The sequence below is a fragment of the Octopus sinensis genome, linkage group LG15, assembly GCF_006345805.1.
Source record: "Octopus sinensis linkage group LG15, ASM634580v1, whole genome shotgun sequence".
Classification (NCBI taxonomy): Eukaryota; Metazoa; Mollusca; class Cephalopoda; order Octopoda; family Octopodidae; genus Octopus; species Octopus sinensis.
Genome location: NC_043011.1, coordinates 9,424,374 through 9,449,373, shown reverse-complemented (window position 1 = coordinate 9,449,373; position 25,000 = coordinate 9,424,374). Strand labels below are relative to the sequence as shown.

Sequence of the window (25,000 nt, the reverse complement as noted above, 5' to 3'; positions counted from 1 at the left end):
GGTGGTGTTGTTGTTCAGCCCCTTGTAGTCAGTCTTAGGATCAAAATGTGTTACTGTCATCACTTCTTTTTAAATGTGATGGTCAATGATTTCAGAGAGATTTTACTAAGGATGTATATTAGAAATGAGATATGACCTGGAATTTGGAGGAGGAGGAGGGGGGGTAGTAGTAATGTTAGAGCTGTGATTATTGAACGTTGCAGAAGCTGTTAGAAGATTGAGATATGTGAATAGCATTGTTGACTAAACCGAGCCAACCCAGCTGAATATTTGCAACAACAGGTTTAAAACCAAAACAAGATAATGAATCCTAACTGTTGTCTTTGATATTAAACATGGATAAAGAATTAACATTTTGAGTTTTCTACTTCCGGTATTAAAGTAAAAACACTGTCTCTCTCTCTCTCTCTCTCTCTCTCTCTCTCTCTAATTCCACATACCTCAACACATTGACACTATCTACCACAAACTGTTGAATCTGTGGTGAAGAAGTTCCAGATTTTTTTCGAAAGGTTACTTAAAATAGATTGCTATCCTAAAAATAGAAATATATATTTTTTATCTTATTAAGTCTGATGAAACTGGAACAAACTACAAGTGTCTCCCTGGCTGGTGTAGAAACGAACGTCCACACACAAGCAGTGTTGTCATATTTTAGTTTAATGAACAAAAGTAGTTACGACCGCTTTCTATTGATATTGCAATAGAATCAATCAATCACTGATGTGTTAACATTAATGGGCTGCAATGCTTGTATTACTGAACTAAACAACGGTTCCACAGACTCTTAGCCAATACTGTACAGACAGCTCTGAACACCCTGTCTGATTATACAATATATAAACTTTATATGTTATACAATAGATAGACACATTGGTAACACACTGTGTGATATACAATATAGACAATAGATATTGTACAATCATCATCATCATCGTTTAACGTCCATTTTCCATGCTGGCATGGATTGGATAGTTTGGCTGGGGACTGGGAAGGCCGGAGGCTGCACCAGGCCCCAATCTGATCTGGCAGTGTTTCTACAGTTGGATGCCCTTTCTAACGCTAACCACTCCGAGAGTGTAGTGGGTGTTTTTTACATGCCACTGGCACATTGGCCAGAGGAGCAGGCATCGACCATGATCGGATGGTGCTTTTTATGCGCCATTGGCATGGAAGCCAGTCATAGCAGCACTGGCATCGGCCACGTTTGGATGGTGTTTTTTACGTGCTACCGGCACAGGGGTCACAACTACAATTTCCATTTGATTTGATTTTGATGTTGATGTACTTGACTCAATAGGTCTCCACAAGCATAACATGTCACCCTACGATCCAAGGTAGTTTTAAGTGGGCTGGTTATATACGTAAAAAGAGTCTGATTATACAATATAAGCAACATATATTATACATGATATAGATACATGTAAACACTCTACCTGAATACAAATTATAAATACTGTATATTTTACAATATATATATATACACGCACATGTAAACGCTGATTATAAAAGAGAAAGAGAGATTAGCTGGATTACTTTGAATCTTGCATTGGGATTGCCTTAGAGAATGTGTATCCTCTTTGTTGAACAACAAAATGCTCTGATTTACTCCAGCCTCTAATGGACAGGGTCTCAGTGAATAGTTAAAAAGTAGGGTTCAGTCACTGATGAAAATTCAAAACAGGATTGGAACTAATCTGTTTCCTTCTTTAACTATTCACAAAGATATTCTACATATAGACAAGCTGTTTACATCATTCTATTACATACAATCAAGCTGTTACGACAGATATAAATATGAAAAAAAGAATCTTTACAGTACTCTACTGTGCCCATATAATATATTTAGAGATTTTAGCCAGCACTGTATGTTAAGGCCTACAGCAGTCATTAAAACCTATAGGTTTATTCTGTAATGGACTGTAATGTTGTGATAAATTACAATTCTGAAAGAGAGAAAGAAAAAGAGTGAAGTATAGTTTCTGTGGAAGCTTTCAAGAATGAGGTTTCCATTTGTTAATTTACATCCATAAGCTAACTTGCTAGTCTTCAATAGTGTGTCTGTGAAATGTCAGTAAAGGGCCTTAGTCCAAATATAAATCTGTGCTTCCAGTCTTTATATTAAACTATGATGTACCAGTAATACAGAACGGGGATGCCCTTCTGCACTGTTAGCTATGACTGTTTCACCTGGGAATTTATAAATCTGAAGATGTAAGACATTAATTTGTTGCTTCCTCATGTTCCACTCTCTCTGTCTACTAATCAACCGTTACTAGTATAGTCTAGAAACAAATAGGTAACAACCAAAAAAGAGAAATCCATTCATGAGTCACACAAATTCCTAGAACTTACAGTTAATTCTGATTTCTGTTGTATTCATCATGTGAAAAGTTTCTAGTTTATTAACAGAAAGTATTCCAGAAAAGCCTGGAGTCCACTTTGGAGGGAAAGATTGAATAAGGCATGTAGAATCAAGTGTCTTGTTCACAAACACAATATCGATCAGTTACATTAGATATAAACTGACAGCTCATTGGTTACTAATCTAATATTTCATTCACTCAGCCACTAAATTGTTGCAATAATTCTGTTGATGCCGCATGTTACTGCTACATGAATTCCCACATGTGGTTAGGAAGGCCAGAAAAAAAAAAGCAGTGAACAATATTCAGTAATGAGGAGAAAACGTGTTGAAAATACAGATTGTTGATTCCAAGTTTATAGTTTGTTTGAATCACGTAGAAAGCGAAGCGAGAGTCAGTGTATATCTATGCATTGATGTGTGTATACATATATATTAACGTGCATGTAGACATTTTTGTGTGCTTGAAGTGTTGTAAGTAGTGTATGAGTATATACAGTATGTTTCAGCTTGGGGTTGGTCCCAAAAATAATGTGTGTGTGTAGGAAAAAGGGAGGGTGGGGACAAAGAGACCGAGGAAAGCAGAGTGAGAGGCAGACAGACAAAAAATAGCAGAAAAATAATGAGAGAGAAATTAAATATCTGATAATTTAACTCTCGACTTTAATGGTTCTTTTTTAATTACATTTCTAAATTGTTGATATCTCAATAAAAGTGTGTGTGTTTATTGTCATAATACAGAACAGTTAACCAATTAAACCAACAGCAACACCATCACAAGGACATACAAAGAATTTTTCAAAATGTTTGTTAACATAAATTACAGAAACCTCAAAAACAAACAGAAATTTATTCCTAAAACCATTTTTTTACTAACGACATTTTCACCAAATAAATTGTCCATAATTGAATTCAACTCTTTGAATAGAATTTCCTTTATTCATTAGCATAATGTTTATTTCACAAATATATTTACAACATTTCTTTCTCTTGTTTGGTAAACAATGGTGGGGTGATAGTGGGGTGCTTTGGATTCATGGAAATGTTTCACTAGGGAGTTCTTACATCAGATGAGGATAAAGGCTTTCCCAAACTAATAAGAAAAAAAAAAAAAGAATCCATGCAGCGCTCAACCTGCTTGAAATAGTGTCTAAATCTCCCTCAATTTATAATATTTATGAATAAAAGACTGGATGATTACTGCTTTAAACCTTTAGCATTTAAACTAGTCAGATTTGACCTGAAGCTGTTTTAAGTTCAAACCAGTCAGATCCAGCCTCTCACACTCACCCTACAATGCCATTCTAAAAATGAACAATCACATCATCAAAATCTTGATGCTATGAGATAATGCATGATCAATTCAAAACAACATTAATAAATTAATAATAAGTTAACTGGACCAAAACTGACCAAGTGTTATAGCTTATATAATTTTACATAATCTATAATCTGTAACATATGCTAAATATATCCAACATGGACATCACTTAGAAATTGCAGCTAAATTTCCAACATCCTTCTAGCTTTTAAAAAAGGTAGGCCATTGGCTGATGTAGTCAGAGATACACTATCCCTGGCGATAAGGAAAAATGTCCATGGCTGGAATGCCTTTACTTTGCTCAATAGAAGCTGACCTAGAGTTAAACAACAACAGCAAAAGATTTTCTGAGGCTAAAAAGCTGAAAAACAGATCCAGAAAACCTAGTGTTTAGATTTGACAAAAGTTGGCTTCAAAGATGACACAGTTTTAGTGCTGTATTGAAGATTTTGTCCTCACATTTCCAACTGAAATAGACATTAAGATTGAGTAGGATTTACTTCTCTCTTTCACTCTGACTGACTGTCTATCTCTCTCTCCTCCCTCCCCCCCACCATTTCCTTTCCTTCCTTGTCCTACAGGGGTAGCCAAGTATCTCCTCTGTAGTGAGACAACTACTCCTGTCCCTGTGTTATGTTGTAACCTTTCACCCGGCACACAGCCATTTCCCTTGGTTTCACTCCCTCACTCAGCTTTTTGTCTTGCAAGTTATTTGGTGACTCTGCTATTGCTGGTGCCACATAAGACGCACCCACTACAGTTTGTAAAGTGGTTGGCATTAGGAAGGGCATCCAGCCATAGAAACCATTCCAAAGCAGACATTAGAGCCGGGTACAGCTCTCCAGCCTCACCAGCTTTTGTAAAAACCATGCCAGCATAGAACAATAATAAGCCTTTCTGCTATAAGCACACGGCTTGAAATTTTGAGGGGAGGGGTTAAATCAATTAGATCAACCCTAGTTTTCAGCTGGTACTTTATTGACCCTAAAGGGATATGAAAGGCAAAGTCAACCTTGGCAGAATTCGAACTTAGAACATAAAAATGGACAAAATGCCAAAAAGCATTTTGCTCGGTGTGTCAATGATTCTGCCAGCTCACCACTATAATAAAAATAATAATAATAATAATAATAATAATAAAAAAAAAGTTGGAATAATATTCCTGTTAGCTCTATCTATGCTTGTCTTAGAAAAAGAAATTTAATTTGTTGAGCTTCAAAATTTGTTTATGTTTATTTCTCATGTAGTTTTGGTTATTTTTTCCCTATTTACCAATACTGTAGAAACTTCACCATCTTTACTTTGTTATTAATAATACAATTGGTACCATTTGGGTTTTTTATTTCTTTATTCTTCTTTCATTTCTAATTTGACTTTTGATTCTTCCAAAAACATTTTTTAAAAACTTTTAACCTGCAAGGAAGAACTGCTAAAGTTTATAAGTTCTCTCCTATCACCGCTGCCGCCGAGATATTGAGTAGAAAGACAGACAGACAGACATATCTACTATGACTATCAATAATATTGGCAATGCTACTCTCATATTGATCTAGTTATTTTCAAAAAACTACTTCCAAAAGGAGATTTTTAAAGGCATTTTACTTTCAATATCTCTTTATTTGTGCCATTTTTTAGTTTTCTTTAATAGCTTCAACCATACAACAGTTCACCTCATTGCCAAATTCCTTCAACTCTTCTCTGTTGTGATTTTTTTTTTTTCAAGTAACCAACATTATCGATGTTACATTTAAGATAAAAACATTAACACAAGATTCCCCCTTCCCCTCTTTCTTTATTCTCTCTCTCTCCCCCCTCTCTCTCATATTAAAATCTACAGCAATTTCAAGGAAGTATTATTATCAAACTGCAGACAATATTTTTATAACTCTTTCCACAATGCTGTTACATGTGGTTCACTTACAGACAACAGGCAAATGTCTTTTTAGAATGGCACACCCAGAGAATGTGTGTGTGTGGTAACCACACAACTATGTAATGTTAAAACTATTTGTTGTTGTTCAAATAAGAAAACTTAATTCCTCACAGTGAGTTTGGGACTTGTTTTTCTTGTTTGCTTATTTTCATTTTGTTTATTAGTGAACTGGACCAAATCACTGCACCCCTAGATACATTGGTCAGGGGTTCGGTTCTACTGAAGCCCTTTATGTGGAGCTCATAGCTTGAAACATAACTCTGTGAATACTTGAAAAACCAGATAATTAGAATTCAAGGAATCTAATTTTGGTCACTGTGAGCAAATATCAGTTAAATAATTTCATGTACGATGGAGAGAGGAGAATTTTCATGCTTAAGGTTAAAAATAAAATTGATTCCACTCTTAATACAGTTTAGTTAGCTGGAAAATGGACATCTAAATATGAAAAATATTTGAAAAACACATATATATCCATGATAACAAGGAATAATTGATGGCAAACAGTGTAAATAGAAAAAAACAATTCAATTTGTTGATTCTTAAAATGGCTTTGTTTAAAACAACTGAAATTTTATTTGTTTGATTTTATTTGAAGAGAAATATTTTCTTTTAATATTTTCCATCTATTTGACCAAGTCAACATGGATGACTTATTTGATGGAGAAATTGTTTTTGCAGTCCTTCTTAACACTATCTGTTCAACCTTGAAGTGAAACTGGTTATTGTTTTTTTTTTAACCCTTGGTCAGCCCTGATCAACTACATCTGAAGGTATGACAGTCATGGTCATACGGTCTTTTATTTAGACACTGTCTAGGATTATATTATACAGTGCCTTTGTTATTTATCAAAATGTAAGGTGTTCTTCAAGGAAGATTTAGCTGATATTACTAGTATACAGGCTTGCTCATTGGTTGGTAAAATTTATTTGTTCAGATGGACAAAGAGAAAGTAGAATTATGAAATTTGTAGAGGCTACAGTAGGATTTAATCCTGTGAGGTTGTGGTCAATAATCTAGTACTTTCACCTTATAAGGGAAGAGAGAAAAGATAAGACTGTTGAAATAGAGAGATCCTTAAATTAGAGAGAGGCAGTGTAAGTGATGAAAGTGGAATGTCAAGTAAAAGTGATTCTACTAAGGATACGGAAGTTGATTGAGCTGCAGAAAGAGAAAAAAACCTTTAAAAATAGATATTTGAGTTTAAAACGTCCATATTAAGAATACTTAAGCAGTTGGCACCATATTCCTAAACTCTCAGATAAAGCAACTAACAGACTAGATAATCTTATCTCAGGATAAATACTGATCATATCTCAATGCCTCTGACCCATTGAGTACTTTGCCGTCATGTGTTACATGTCTATTTTCTAACTTCACTTGTGTTCATATTTCTCATTTATTCACCAAAAATATCAATATAACAACTATCCACCTTGTACTGGGGGAATTTTTTTCAGCTGTGTTCTCCTTGTGAGCTTATTTTAGAAATCCTTGTGAGGTATAATTATATTCCTATTAAGATATTGGTTCCAAATTTTGGCACAAGGTCATCAATTTCAAAAGAAAGGGTATGTTGACAACATCAACCCAAGTGCTCAACTGGCCCTTATTTCATTGACTCCCCACGAAAAGATGAAAGATAAAGTGAACCCCAGCAGCATTTAAACTTAGAATGCAAAGATGGAAAAAATGCCATCAAGCATTTTGATTAGCACCGTAACAATTGTGTCACTTTAGCCCCTTTTATTCCTCTTCAGATACTAACATCTCCTTTCTTTTAAAATAGACCCATTTGTGTTACAGTCTCCATTACAGCAGATCACTAAATATATATTAAATATCTTTAACAATCACTCAATATCTAAAAATCGGTTTCACTGAATGATAAATTATCACTTGTAGAGCTGATCTTGAAAACTCTTAGAATGAGGCAATTAATTCAGTCATTTATATTTAGTAGCTAATTAGTTTATTTAATTAATTTCAAACATTGTCCTTTTTCTATTGGCACCATTCGCAGAGCATCACAGCAGCATTTTGCACAGGATCAAACTAGTTGAGAGATTAAAGTTCTGCTTTAATTGTGATTGTAAAACCAGATCTTACTAGTAAGGCCTGTTGTGTTATGGCCATGAGTAAAGGACCTAACTAGTTTGATCCAGTTTGTTTGACTGATTGTGCGGCCATGACTAAGGTACCTAACTAGCTTGATCCAGTTTGCCGGTCTGAACTAAATAGGTTCTACGAGTCCCTACTTCATAGGTGAGTGGTTAGTAGCAGACAGGAGACAATAAAACAATAATATATAAAACTAGCAGTATGGTTGGCTAATCATCATCGTCATCATCACCATTGTTTGACATCTGCTTTCCAAGCTGGCATGGGTTGGATGGTTTGACTGAGGGCAGGCAAGCCAGAAGGCTGCACCAAACACCAATTTGAGTTTCTACAGCTAATCCCTTTATTAGTCCAGCATGGACTGGGTCCTCTTTGTATGTCACCAACAAGGTGTAATAATTCAGGATTTATATACAACATTAAATACAACTCTGATGGGATAGAAAAAGTTTCCTTTACTGTGAAGTGGTATGTCTTACTCTGTTTTGGACTACATGTAGGTATCACTAAAGGTTTTCTAAAATATTTAAATGTAATTTCTACTTTTTCTTGGAGAGAATCCAAAAAGAAACATTTTGATACTTCATTTGTGAAATTCAGAGGAATATTTTAGGAAATATGAAGGTTTGAATGGTCAGTGGATTGGTCAAAATCTTGCCTCATTGGCCTAAATGAATAATTAGCCGTCTTTGTGATGTCATATCTTTGAAATTGAGGGGATATTAATCTTCAAGTTACACAAATTTATAGTGACCATGGGGGTATAGCAGTTGCCTATGTTTTTTTACAGGTTTTTGGAATGGAAATATTTTGTTTCAACAATTTAAAAAATATTTATGAAAGCCTATTTTGTTATGTGTAACGGCCAGTTAGTTTTGTGATGTTTTCAGACCCAGCTGAATCCAAATGTACAAGGCACAGGGACTTGAATTTTAGCACATTTGTAAATAAATCTCAACATAAATTGAATTTTCTCCAAATTTGATGGGGATTTTTCCAATTTATTGTTCCTTGCAGTATTGAAAAGGATGGGAAAGAAGCTTTTTATAGAAAAAAATTTTTGAAAAAAATATTTTCCCCAAACATCCCCTCTCTTCCCTCTACCAGCCCTCAGACCAATTTGTTTTGTGTTATACACTTAAAAACGATGGGAGAAGCTTTTTTGGTTAAAAAAAAAAGAAAATTGAAAATATTTTCAAATGGAAAGGTGTGTGATTTAAGGGAGGTTTAGCTGTTGTTTCTAGCACAACCAATGACCACCTGGTACCTTTCTCAGAATTACATGTAGACCTTCATTAAATAACAAACAAAATCTGAAAACTAGTTCCTTGTTTTAGCTTGAAAATATATAAATTAAAGACATCAAAAATATTTGCAAATTCCTCAGCAGGAGAAACAAAAACAAAAAAAAAACCCAAAACAAATATGCAAACACTACCATAAATTGTCCAACTGTAAATTCAAAATCGGAAAAACAAAAGATATTCACCACATCTGACTTTAATAATCTACAGAATAATATTCATAATTCCTATTGGCAAAATTTAACCAATTTTTCACAAAGAAAACCAAATTTTACATGTACAAGAATATCCTTTAAGTAAAATTTAGACCTCACTCTCCACATGTTAAAACAGTGAGAGAGAATAAACAACATTCTCAATACGAGTCCAATGCTAATTTTGGGCTCTAGAAGACTCCTTAGAGTACATCCATAGAGTACATTGTTTTTATAGAAACATGTGTTTACTTAGTGGTTAGTACGTCCATTTCTTAACATTCTGCTCCAACTAAATATTTGGAAAAAAGCAAAAAAATGTCCTCTCTTCATGACTATGTGAGTTTCAACACAAATTGAGTTATATCACTTCAGTACATTGCACTAGAATGGGAGCTACTATTCAGCAGTCAAAAAAGGGACCAACCTTGTGAATAGGTTAAAGTACCTGGGACCCTGGCTTGATATGTAAATGTTGGATGTTGATCAGAATTCTTTGAGAAGAAAGTTCACATCTTGAACTTTCAAATGTATATAATTTTCCATGGAAAAATGTATTTTGACAGGAAAATAATCAAGCTAAAAGTGTGTTTCTGTGTGGCCAAACTGTGCTTGTCCCCCCTGGTATGGCATTTTATAGCTACCGTGACTATCACCATGATCGACCAGGCTATCAGATGTTGCTACACATCGCTGGTCACAATGCGCTTCACATTGTTTTAGCCTTCAAGTGACACCACCCCACTGGTTAAGCGAACAGGCCAACAGAAGAAAGAGTGAGAGAAAGTTGTGGTGAAAGAGTACAGCAGGGATCGCCACCACCCCCTGCCGGAGCCTCGTGGAGCTTTAGGTGTTTTCGCTCAATAAACACTCATAACGCCTGGTCTGGGAATCGAAACCGCGATCCCACAACCACGAGTCCGCTGCCCTAGCCATTGCGCCTCCACGGCATTCTATAGTGATACATACTAAATGTCATTGTACTCTGCTGTGGAATGTATGTCACTGTGCTCTAATGTAAGATATAGCTTCCTATTGAGTACAGTAGCTAATGAATGTTGAACTCTATTGAGAAGTCTATGATTGTGATCTGAAAGCCTTGCAACCGGTCGTATTGATTGAATAACACATAAATAAAAGAGAATGTAATAAAAGAGAATGGTTTCTGATTTCGGCTCAAGGCCAATAATAACAATAACATTCATATAACGTTTACCATTGAATATTGTGGATATTTGAATAATAAATGGCTGATGTATCTTTTGGGATTGTTAAAACTACAACCAGCACCACTGCTACCACCACCCCATTCCTAGCAATACTACTACTACTATCACCACCACTACTATCATCGCTGTCACTAAATATTACCATCCCACCACTTCACTATAAGCACTTTTATAAACACCACCACCACCACACTACATCCACCACCAACCCTGTAACCTCTACCACTACAACCACCACCAATTCAATACAACCACCATGACCACTACCAGCTCAGTTTATTTTACTCAAGCTATTTGTTCTACAAATATTATTATAGTTCTCATATCGTCTGCTAGATTTCCTTAAAAATGGACTTGGTTCCATTCTTAGATATTTTCCATTCCTAGTAATCAATAATTATCGCAGAAATCACATGCCAAAAACAATTTGAGGAATCAAGTGATTTTTAAGCACAAACTTACAGCCATTCTTTGAAACTTTCTTACAATTATTAACTCTTGTAGTTTGGCATCATGGAAGAGAGTTTTGTTAGAATTGTGTAGAATGTAGACAAATTGAATTTTGTTGTCAATGGAAACTGTTTTATTCTATATAACACCACAAAATATATCTGCAGCATTCTTCCATCTTCCCAATATTATCTCATGTTATATTATTCCCCAATTCTTCTTTCCAATATTTTTCAACAACCAGGAATCCTACCAGTGTTATTACATTTTTACCCCAAATCCACCAAATATATCAAAGAGAGCCAAGGATTGTTCCAGACATAAAACAGATAGTATAGAGTCACTTCCATAATGTCATACATGGTATTTTCCTATATAATTGTCACAAGTATTTCGTTTTTGGATTTGGTTTGCAAGATCCTTTATATGAGTTCATGTGTTGAAGCATATTCCGTTGTGTCTGGGGAGAGTCATTTTATTTTTGTGCCTTATTATGTAACACACTCACCGGTAAAATTTCCAGTTATTTCTTCCTTTTATTTTCCTAAAATTTTCATTGCATCTTGCAACCTTTTCAATAGTTTTGTCACAAATATAAATATATTTAATGTTTTCAAGACACTTGACCATAAGGTGTTCCTCTACAATCAGGAGGTCAGAATGGGGGTGGGGAATCGATAAAATTGATGATGTTTAGATGGAATTTGAAAGGATTAAGTTTGATGACAGGGTTAAGAAGTATTGATTTCAATCAATGTAGGGATTTCAAAGAGACAAACATTGTAACAAGTTGTGTAGAATGTAATTACAAATAACGAATAGATTAGATCTGAATAATCATTGTAAGTTGATCAATAAAGAAATGGGGATTACCAGTCAGATATAGGGCTTTTCTTGTGAATATATTAAACATGGTGCCTTATAGCCGTTTATATCATGGAGACAGTGACAGAGAATTTCATAGCTGAATTTTGAAAGCCTTCAGTTAGTACAAACAAAACTGATTGATGTAAAATATATTATTTAATATGAAATCCATTGTAAATGATTTCAGATTGATTTTTAAATGACCAGATATAATAAAGTTCGAACTGGAGTGTTATATATTAGCTATAATATACGTATAAACCTGAGGCTAAGTAATGAAATAACTTACCAATGTTTTCTGCAGATCAATAGTTTTGATTGCTAAATTCTCTTTAGTTTTTGAATAATTACTGTAAAACCTTGATTTCTCCCCCCCCCCCATGTCATTGAACTGACATTTTCACTGAAATATTTCATGCAATACTCCAACACGATTTTAATTAAATCATATTAAAGACAACTTATGTTGTGTGTATCATCTTCTGTATTTCACGTTTAACCTAATTCATTTATTATTTTTCTATTTTGTCAGAAATCTCTACAAGGCCCCGTCAGCTTCAATGTTGTCCCATCAGCTTCCTCCTGGTACTTCAGTGACAAATTCGACCAGAGTTTGAACCCCAAAGAGGTATGTTATTCCTTATCTGAGACTGCTTATATCCTCTTTATTTTCTTGTTCACTTCCCTTTTCTCTGAAGCACCTTTCTTGTCAATTTCTGTCATTCCAGAAAGAAGCACAACGGACTGTACCTAGTTACAGATATGTTCCGGCTCGGTGTGAGGTAATCATCCTATTCACCTGCAGCCTTTCACCGGCAGCAGTGACCCCTACCCAGTCTAGCAGTAGCTATATAGTCTGGTGCCAGTTCATTGTTAATTTTTTGTTTCATTTTTATTTTGCTGCATGTTTGGGTTTGCGTTTATTTTCACTGCCCCCTCCTCATCCTCCTCATCCCCCCCACTACTATTACTATAGCAAACAGTTCTATCAGTGGTGACTATTTAACATCTCTTTACTAAGGACTCTTCAACTCCATCATGTCTCCAGTTGCCCAGAAATGCTGCCATACTGATAATAATAGTCTGTTTTTCAGGGTTAACTAGTGATATCACAAATAGGATTTTAAAGAATACAACTGGAAATTTAAAAGGGAATATTTGACTCAAACATTTAAGATGACTGTTGCAGAAGTGGTATCTAGTTAAACCAACATGCAATACTACAAAGCCCACATATTGGTGGAGAGTTCCTGATGAGTTGTCACTAAACTCTGCCCTTTTGTTGGTAGTTTCTGTATGTAGACAGGAATGGATCTAGGTTGACTCTTTAGTGTTAACTCAAAGATCAACAAATTCCAGCTCATTTTCATCAATAAAAGACACTTTCTTTCTCCATCTCTTATCATTAAAATAAATTATCTAGCATAACAATATATTAGTCTGTGAAACATTATCTTTCAGTTTTTGAAACAGCCCAAAAACTTTCTCCATCACTCAGAACAAAGTGACTCAAATATTTTAATCATAAATTTATAATTATTATTACTTTCAAACTTTTTACCACTTGTAAGGAAATATTTGTCTACACCTCACAAAACACAATAATCAAAAATGACCTTTGCCCTGGCCAGTGTAGGAGGACATTGTCTCCAAATGACCTTTGCCCTGGTCAGTGTAGGAGGGCATTGCCTCATGCTCTCACCCCTTATAGCATGGAAAGTGGTGTTAATGAATGATGACAAATAATGATATTTGGTTACAAGAGCATCTAAGACTCTCAGACTTCCAGTTCTTAATGAACCACAATGCTACTGAATCCTATAAACCATCTTTCACAGTTCAATTATCGAGTGGGAATTTTCTTTACATTATTTGGGCTGGAAACTCTTCAAACAGAAGCAAATGTAACTGAATGGATTTATATGGGCGGGGGGTTGTATTATTTTTTTAAAATCCTTCTTCCATTCACCCTAACGAAATAATGCAAACTTCTACAGAGAGTATTGAAGGATGAAGGACAACGGTTCAAACTTATATCTGAAATCAGAATTTAAAGAGACCCAACCAAGTACTGCAAATCATTCTGTCAAGCATCCACCATTCTGCCATCCATCCTCATAATAATAATAATAATAATAATAAAGTTTGCTGTCATATGGGAAAGCTTCTTAGTCAGCTTAGCAATAAACCTTCTTGCATTGTTCTAAGTGCCATCAGGGTTTCAATCCTATGTGTTGTCATGCATGCTCTTTAACCCTTTGCAAGCATGTGTCATCAGATGTAGATCAGTTGTTGCATTCATAACCTTCCTTTGTGTTTTTATTTTTATATATTTTTGTTTTTTAATAAACTAAATTTATTGCAGCTGGTCAGTCGGTCGGTTGGTAATTTGTTTCATATTAGAATATGATAAAAACCATTATTGTCAACATACAACATATATACCATGTCAGCACGGGGCTGACACACACACGCACTACACATCAACAAATATATACTATATTAAGTCAATAGGTGACATGTATACTACATGTCAACATGTGACACACACATGCATTTATATACACATACACACACTACATGTCAGCAGATATGTAATTTATGTGGGGTCAATAAACACTCCCCCAAATTGACCTCCTTCAAAAGATTCACAGGCCTAATGGTCCTTTCCAAGCCCTTCCAAATTGGAATATTGCTTCACCATTTTCAGATCAGTCAATAAACATAGCTAGAGATCTTTTTAATCTTAATTAAATCTAAATCCTCTGAGTATAAGCAGCTCTTGAGACTGGACTGTGTTGTCCTCGTGAGCGCTGGTTCAAGAGTCTTTGCAGTCTATGAAATCTGCCTCAACATTTTGTTATCAAATCCATGAGGGAGAAGCAATCTCCACCCCTGATTGTAACCCCTTCTTTACTATGATCCAGCAGCAGCAAATGATAAGTTTAATGCAGTTAAAAATCTTTTAGAGGGAAAAATAAAATCTTGGACAGGTTGTGGAGGTTTGTCAGTCGTAGAGGGGGAAAGAATAACCAGCTTTCTTGAAACATGATGAGATATGAAGCATGGTGTAAGGTGACATGTTTATGTGCACATATGTATGTACGTAACAAAAGCAGAATAAGGGAAAACAAGAGTTTAAACAGGCAAATCTAATCACAGACACACACCACTAAGTACTCAAATACATGCATACAAACACACACAGAAGCACACATACAATATAAAGACATAGAAATACATTGAAATAGTTAGTGAACTGCTGGAGTGGAAGTAGTAGTAGTAGTAGTAGTAGTAGTAATAGTAGTAGTAGTAGTAATAGAAGAAGAAAGCGATCTGCACAGACATTCACCAAAAGTAAAAGAGGTACTTTTTTTTTTCTAAGGTATCTCTTTTACTCTTTTACTCTTTTACTTGTTTCAGTCATTTGACTGCGGCCATACTGGAGCACCGCCTTTAGTCAAGCAAATCGACCCCAGGACTTATTCTTTGTAAGCCCAGTACTTATTCTATCAGTCTTTTGCCAAACCGCTAAGTGATGGAGACGTAAACACATCAGCATCGGTTGTCAAGCAATGCTAGGGGGACAAACACAGACACACAAACATATGCACACACATACATATATATATACATATATACGACAGGCTTCTTTCAGTTTCCGTCTACCAAATCCACTCACAAGGCATTGGTCGGCCCGGGGCTATAGCAGAAGACACTTGCCCAAGATGCCACGCAGTGGGACTGAACCCGGAACCATGTGGTTGGTTAGCAAGCTACTTACCACACAGCCACTCCTGCACCGATATATAAATAAAACATATATGAAAACAAGTAAAGTGTTGTGAAGTCCAAACATTAAGCGACACTCCCCATGTGACAGCCCCACAACCACCACCACATGTGACAGGCATAGCCCCCACTTTACATGTGACAATTTCACTATGTTTATGGCTGCTTTTGCATTATGAGTTATTTTTGTCAAAACAAATATTAAAAAACTGATGCAGTTTCACCTCAGACCCTGATGGTCATGTGACTCTGTTAGAACAGCCAAAAACCCCCCTTAAAGAACACCATTTCCTCAATATCTTCTGTGATGCAATATTACCATAGCAGAATGGCTTCACTCTTTTGGAACCGCACAGTTTCACTGCTCATCATATATTTCTGGTTTACAGACAATCACAGCATATAAACCATTCCATGTCTGAAATTACCATTATATGGACAATCGGAGTAAAGAGATAAACCCATTATTTAGTAATATCAGCTAAAGTCAGGCTTTTATCAAAATTTAAAGCTGAAATATGATGGGTGAATTGAAAAAATATTATTGTTATTATTATTATTAATAGATATTTGTTGTTGTTGTTGTTGTTTGCCTAGAAAGCAACAGACTCATAAATATTGCAATTCAATACAATTTTCATTTCCTTTATGGAATTTCTGTACCACACACATACACAGACATCAGAGTGTATGAGGACAATAGCATGAGCAATAACAACAACTACAGCTACTACCGCTACTACTACCAACACCATTTCTATTACAGTAATGAAATGTTCAGTTTTATTGATGGAAAGAAACGATGTTGTGATGTTTATCCGTTTTCATATATCCAATATGTTCATGAAATGTTTTACATTAACTGTGTCAGGTGTGGGTCATAGTGGCAGTGGTAGCAGTAAACAAGCTGATAGTAGAAGCAGTAGTAGTAGTAGTAACAGTAGAAGTGGTGGTGGTGGTGGTGGTGTGTGCTATGTTAGAAACCATTAACTATGCCATGTTACTGAAGACTGGGTGTTTAGACTCTCTTGAGCCACACATGAAACTACCTTTGAAGCTCAGTTGGAGAAGAACAGGTGTTGCTGTTCTAAGCCAGAGAAAAATGCTCGTTTTGTTTCTGCCCAACTTTACATATCCTCTACATTTGGTGGTGGCCATGTTTCACTACAAGACAACAATGTACTTTGACCACAATCTGCCCTAAGCCCTCATTATTGTGCATATGCCATTATATATATAGATAAATGTGTGTGTGTGTGTGTATTTCCACCCAACAGATTTTTGACCTTTTAATCAACTATTCTTAACAACCTTAATAATGTCCTTATTCTCAGGTTGTTTAAATACACTTGACCTTTCAGCCACCACTGCAACCCCCACTAGCATTCCTGGTCTTTTCAAAGAAAGAAAACTGAAGAAATATGTATTTTCACTCATACCCACCCATCCACCCACAGAGGTGAAATAAATGCAATCAAAGCATCAGATGCTGTATCTCTTATAAAACGTCTCTACAATATCAGCATTATGCGTTTAGTTCTTTCTCAGATTGATAAATGAAATGTCTAGACTAGATATTGAAACAATATCATCAACCTTTGCTTGTTACAATTGCAAATACAGCATCTTTGAAAGAAAGTCAATTCATTTGAAACTGGCCTTTGATAATCACCATTTCAGTGTTTCAATAGCATTAATACAAATAAGAGAAATGTTTCCTCAGTTAAAAGTCCATTTCACTTCAAGCAACGTTCTCAGTAACAATGGTAGGTATTGCCACAAACACACCACAAGACAATGTGGTAGCCTCACTCACTGACATGCCACTAAACAATGTCGTTCGTTATCTAATTAGTCTATCCCTTTGATTAACTGTAAAGAAAAAAAATTTAATCCAACTGTGTGACATGTTTTTAGGACAGTAATAACTATAAACTAACAATTGGCTTCCCTTTGCGATTTGGATACAGTTGCAACTTCTTACTTGCAATGTCTTTATATTCTCATATTTAAACAAAATATTTAAACTTAAATCAGCTGTGTCCTTTAGAAGGAGAATGAAATAATAAAGCCAGCAAAACGGTACAGAAGGAAATCTAAAGCCAAAATGTAAATCGTTTACAGTCGAGAAATTCTAGACATACGAGTTCACAAGATTTGTCTTCCCTTTACCGTTTGTTTATGTTTATACTTTCATTTCCTAAAAACTTTCTCCTTCCATTTTATGCTTCACTGAGAAAATATCTGCATGCCATCATCTTTGTTTCTTTGTTGGTACTTTATTAATTTTCTTTAACACTTTTTGATATTATTTTTTGAATGAATATTTTTCTATTTTGTCACATTCTCCCATCTACTAGAACTACCACCACTACAGCTGCTGCTACTACCACCACTATCACTACTGCTGCCAGTCCAACATTAGAATTGGTAGAGCACCAGACTTTACCAATGTTAATAATCTCATATCTCTCTGTTTCCAATCAGAATCCCAGCAGGATCTACTCTGTCCATTTTTCCAGGATAAAACAAATCAATATCATTGGCTTCGGTTTACCATTTATTTTTCATCTCCACACTATTTCATGGTAAAATGCCATCAACATCATTGTTTATAATTGAAGCAGCCACAGTGAACCAAACAGATACCAGGGTGCCAAGAGTTTCTTATTCCTTTACAACAATCAAATTCCATTTGTTGATTGAAAGACTTATCATTCCAGTCATCAATATAATTATTCAGCATTGTTGCTTAACTTTCCCATTTTTTAATTCTAGTCATTTCCTCCACTTCACATCATTCCATCTTTTCCTTCCACGCAATGGATTTACACAGGTGTTATTCAAAATCCAAACAGAATTTCTTTCTAATTCTCCAACCTGATCCTCAGTCTGTAAACCCTACCTACCTCTAGGCCAGTGTGACGTCTCTGCAACACCATCATTTATTCTTATTACTTCACCCAACTACGGATAATTTCCCAATTACATTCATTATGTCTTTCAACAATCATTCCAATCAATGTTTTCTATTCATTCTTCAGATAACAAACTGATTTTTTTTTCAAGTTTTTTTCTTTACAAAATCTGTAGAAATGACCAATCAACAGTTCTTGTCCTTCTCTTTGATTCCTTACTTGAGATGCTGCCCATTGTAACACAACATCACCAAGGGGTTAGATTAGTTTTCATCTATGGAATAACTTCTACCACCAATAATGATAAACTTATCATTGCATTAACCAATCTTTTGTTTCTTAGAGTCTAAATTGTTTTCTTATACTTTTAATATTCTTGATTCTTCATCAGTTTCCTCCATCCATAGCATTGATGATGCTGAAGTTTTTTCATACTGTCATCATACTACAACCATATTTCATGTTTAGTAACCATAACCGATGCCAGCATGGAAACTGGACGTTCAATGATGATGATGATGAGGAGGAAACCAGATGTCATATTTAGTAAACAAAGACATGATCTCTACTTTTTTTATGTGAATTTCCAATATTTTCCTTCAACAAACCCCACAACATCTTGAAGTCAGTTTACATCAGTATACAATGTTAATGTCCTTTACACCCTACTCGTTTGCTGCTATTTATACGTCTATATATTATAAATCAACAAGGGAACTTCTTCACAATCTCCAGATTTTATAGAAATAGCAGCCAAATCTTCCTCAAATCACATACTGCAATCTTAGTAAAGTAGAACATGTTGAAGCAAAGACAAGCTGGATTCAAGGTGTTAGTTAGATGAAAGTTGACTGGAGACTGTATTCTATCCTACCATTTATATTATGACCCAATGCAGTCCCTGCAACAATTGTTGTATTTCTTATCTAGATTAATTACCCTAATTAGGGATGTGTGTAATGGATGCAGCAGCAGGTTCAATCCCACTGTACAGCTTGTGCTGTATAGAACTATCTGAGTAAGATTCTATAGTGTTTGTATGTAGGAAGACTTTGACCCAGCCTGGGTTGCACTGATTGGAAGTAAGGAATATGTTCAGAATAGGAGTCTTTGGAATACTCAACCACTTCCAATCAATAAATAGATAATTCAGTTAATTGAACAACTGATTATGTAGCATGGAAAATGACATATTCAATTATAAGAGTGTTCTTGTATGTGTATATGTATGTAGCGAGATTGACATATATATATGTAAGATATATATATATATATATATATATATATATATATATTATAATATATATATATTATATATGTGTGGGTGTAATATATATATATGTGTTGTGTGGTGTAATATATATATATGTGTGTGTGTAATATATATATATATAATATATGTAATATATATGTAATATATATTATATATATATATTATATCTATATAATTATATATATATATATATATATATAAGATATATATATATATATTATATATATATATATACTTTGACACTTTGACAGGTTTCGGCCATTATTGGCCCAGGCCATGTCTAACTTAATAGCAACCCTGGTGAAGTCTTTCAAGTCAGAATTTGGGCACTATGGCCCCCCATCAGTAGAGAGTTATTGTTACAGAGACATATCCGGGTGTAGGGGGTTTATCTGGGATTTCTTGAGGAATCTGTCCAAAGACTTCTTGAACCCTATAGGGTCAGTTTCTGTTTTAATGTGTTTTGGTGTAATGTTAAAGAGAGCGGGGCCATTGAGGTGAAATAATTGTGCCGTATGTTGTTATGAGATGAGAGTGCGATTTTGTTTGGTTGGGCGGATGGCACGGGGCCCAAGCCTGGATGTACCTTAAAGGGATGCCAACATCATTTGGGCAATGCTGATGGAAAATTTTCCACATCATTCATGATGATGTAGCGCTCACGACGACGTTGGAGAGAATAGAGTTTTTAGCTTTTCTAGTCGACCCCAATAGTCGAGGCCTGTCATGCCATCTATCTTTTTTGTGATGCCCTTTGAGGTGCTTCAACTTTTATTATACCTTGTATTGTGTGGGAGACCACAGTGGACCACAGTATTCAAGGTGGGGTCGGGAAAAGTGGAGAAGAGAAGGATAATGGTGTGGATATCTCTCGACTGAAAGTTCTGAGAATCCAGGAAACACATTCTGCGGGCCATGTCAACTTTGGTGTTTATATGAGTGGCCCAGTTATGTTGTTGCCCACATTACTCCCAAGTCTCTGATGTTGTTGGACACTGTGAGAGTTTCATCTGAGGAAGGGAGTATGGGAGTTTCAGGGCATCCTCTTTTCCAAAGTGGATTAGCTCAAATTTATCCTCGTTCCAGCATATTGTTTTTTACTGCCATTGGATAACAGCCAGTAGATCTGATTGAAGGCATGTCCGGTCACTCGCCTCATTTATGACCTTCTGTACTTGGAGTCATCTGCAAAGATTTTTATGTTGCTGTGCTTGTTGATGTCATTAATGTCATTAATGTAAATGATGAAAAGAAGTGGGCCCGCACAGTGCCTTGCGGATGCCACTACGACTGTGTGGCTGGCTGGGCTTGATTGTACCCCTTCAACTACAACATGTTGAGATCTGTCTGTCAGGAAACACTTATCCATTTCAGTAACTTTCCAGAGACACCAATTTGGATAGTTTTTTTCAATAGGATCTTGTGATCGACCCTGTCGAAGGCCTACTGACTGAAATCAGGTAGATGACATCGGTGTTGGAGCCCTCTCCCCAAAGCTCTCAAAATGTCCTCAAGTGATGCAGGAGCTGCGTTAGGCAGTCCCTTCCATTACGGAACCCATTTGGTTGGAGATCAGCCGTCTGTTGCTTCCAGGAAATTGGGTTATTCAAGATCTCACCACCCTCTCAAATACCTTGATGATATGTGAGGTGAGTGAGATCGGACGGTAATTCACTGCAAGGGACTTGTTTCCCTTTTTGAAAACTGGGACAACAGACTGGACAGAAGGTTTTTGGAATATAGCCAGCATCCAGTGAGTTTCTCCACAGATTAGCAGGGGAGATGCAAGTTGGTGTCGACACACCTTCAGGACACAAGCAGGGAACCTATCGGGGCCTACTGCTGAATTGTGTTATATATATTATATAAGTAATATAATATATATATAATATATATATATATTATATATATCTATATATATACTATATATATATCTATATATATATATATATATATATATATATTATAATATTATATATATTATATATATATAATATATTTATATGATATATATATATATTATCTATATATATATTATTATATATATATATATATATTATTATAATATTATATATATATCTTATATTATATCTATATATTATATATTATATATATACTTTATATTATATATTATATATATATAATATATATTTTATATTATATATATATATATATCTATATAAATATATATATATATATATAATATCTATATATCTATATATATATAATATATACTATATATATATAATCAAAATAGATGAACATCAGTGGATTGTATTCTTTGTGGTACCAGTGCCGGTGGCACACAAGAAAACCACCCAAACGTGGCCGTAACCAGTACCGCATCGACTGGCCTCCGTGCTGTGGGCACAACACACACCATCCGATCGTGGCCGTTCGCCAGCCTCATCTGGCACCTGTGCGGTGGCACATAAAGACACCATCGAAGACCCGGCGACGTAGTCAGTCCACCTGTGCATACCTTCCCTCTTATGACACTTGTGAAGACTGTTGAGGCAAGTGTGTGACACTTGTGAAGACCTTGAGGCAGAGGCAGAGGAAGTGTGTGACACTTGTGGAGACCTGTTGAGCAAGTGTGTGACCCTTGTGAAGAGACCTGTTGAGGCAAGTGAAAATCAAACAAATCAAAATAGATGAATATCAATGGATTGTAATTTGTGGTTCCAGTAACCGGTGGTGGCACACAAGAAAACCATCCGAACGTGGCCGTCGACTGGCCTCCGTGCTGTGGGCACAACAAAACACCCTTGATCGTGGCCGTTCGCCAGCCTCACCTGGCACCCTGTGTCGGTGGCACAAAAAAACACCACCACCATCCAAAGACCCGGCGACGTAGTCAGTCCACCTGTGCTTACCTTCCCTCTTATGACACTTGTGAAGACCTGTTGAGGCAGAGGCAAGTGTGTTGACACTTTGTGAAGACCTGTTGAGGCAGAGGCAAGTGTGTGACACTTGTGGAGACCTGTTGAGCAAGTGTGTGACACGCGTGACACTTGTGAAGACCTGTTGAGGCAAGTGAAATAAACCAAATCAAAATAGATGAACATCAATGGGAATTTGTATCTTTGTGGTTCCAGTACCGGTGGCACACAAGAAAACCATCCGATCGTGGCCGTTCGCCAGCCAATCTGGCACCTGTGTCGGTGGCACATAAAGACACCATCGAAGACCGCGACTCGTAGACAGTCCACCTATGCATACCTTCCTTCTTGTGACACTTGTGAAGACCTGTTGAGGCAAGTGAAAATCAAATCAAATCAAATCAAATCAAATCAAATCAAAACAAATCAAAATAGATGAACATAAATGGAATTTGTATCGTTGTGGTACCAGTGCCGGTGACACACAAAGAAAATCATCCGAACGTGGCCGTAGCCAGTACCGCCATAGACTGGCCTCCGTGCTTTGGGGACGTAACAAAAACCATCCGATCGTGGCCGTCCGCCAGCCTCATCTGGCCCTGTGTCGGTGGCACATAAAACACCATCCGAGCGTGGCCGTCTGCCAGCCTCGTCTGGCACCTGTGTCGGTGGCACACTAAAACACCATCCGAGCGTGGCCGTTCGCCCAGCCTCGTCTGGCACCTGTGTCGGTGGCACATAAAATCACCCCCCACACTCTCGGAGTGGTTGGCGTTAGGAAGGGCATCCAGCTGTCGAAAACCTGTCCAGAGATCTGACTGGCCTGGTGCAGCCTTCGGCTCCCCAGACCCCAGTTGAACCGTCCCCCCCATGCTAGCATGAAACCGGACGCTAAATGATGATGATGATGAGATGATGATATGTAATATATATATGTAATATATATATTATGTAATATATATTAATATATGTAATATATATTATATATATATATATTATATGCTGTATATATATATATATATATATATGTAATATATATATATATATATATATATATATGTAATATATATAATGTAATATATAATATATATATATGTATATATATATATGTTATATATATATATATATATATATATATGTAATATCTATCTATGTAATAATATATATATATATATATGTATCCTATATATAGTATCTATATATATCTATATGTCCTATATATATATATGTAATATATGAATAATATTCTATATATATATCATGTAATATATGTAATATCGTAATATATATATATATACTGTAATATATGTAATATATCATATATATATATGTCATATCTATATATTGTAATATATGTAATATATAATATATGTCATCTATATATACTATATATGTAATATATATATATATGTAATATATGTAATATATATATATATGTAATATATGTAATATTCTATATATGTAATATATGTTGTATATATATATATATGTAATTATGTAATATATATATATATGTAATATATGTAATAGTATATATATGTAAATATGTAATATATTATATATGTAAATATGTAATATATATATATATATATATGTAATATATATATATATATCTATGTACTAATATATATATATATATATATATCTATATGTAATATATATTATATATATGTAATATATGTAATATATTAATATTGTAATATATGTAATAGATATATATATGTAATATATATATATATATATGTCAATATAATATAATATATGTAATATCTGTAATATATATATATATAGTAATATATATTATATATGTAATATATATATATATATATATGTAATATATATATATCTATATGTAAATATATATAATATATATGTAATATATATATATATATGTTAATAATATATATATGTAATATATGTAATATATATAATATATATATGTAATATATATATATTGTAATATAATAATATATGTATAATATATATATATATATGTAATATATGTAATATATATTATATATAGATGTATATATATATGTATTATATATATTATATATGTCATATATTATATATGTAATATATGTAATATATCTATATATATGTAATATATATTATATATGTAATATATGTAATACTATATATATATATGTAATATATATATATATATAATATATTAATATATGTAATATATTATATAATATAATGTAATATATATATATATATATATGTAATATATATATATATATGTAATATATGTAATATATATATATATATATATGTAATATATATATATATATATGTAATAATATATATATATATTATATATATATCGCCTGCACAGCCGTCACCT

At 34.6% G+C, this 25,000-nt stretch overlaps 1 protein-coding gene across 12 annotated transcripts in view; it reads left to right on the top strand.

Annotated features, from left to right (window-relative positions):
• The window catches only part of LOC115219822 (peripheral plasma membrane protein CASK), a 998,477-nt gene that overhangs the window by 909,587 nt on the left and 63,890 nt on the right, over positions 1 to 25,000 (top strand). For 11 of the 12 annotated variants that reach the window (XM_036509446.1, XM_036509450.1, XM_036509447.1 and 8 more), the window contains 2 exons: positions 12,318 to 12,413; positions 12,514 to 12,567. In XM_036509446.1, the coding sequence (XP_036365339.1) occupies positions 12,318 to 12,413; positions 12,514 to 12,567 (150 nt within the window). The remainder of the gene's footprint in view (positions 1 to 12,317; positions 12,414 to 12,513; positions 12,568 to 25,000) is intronic. The other variant, XM_036509449.1, reaches the window with a different exon arrangement.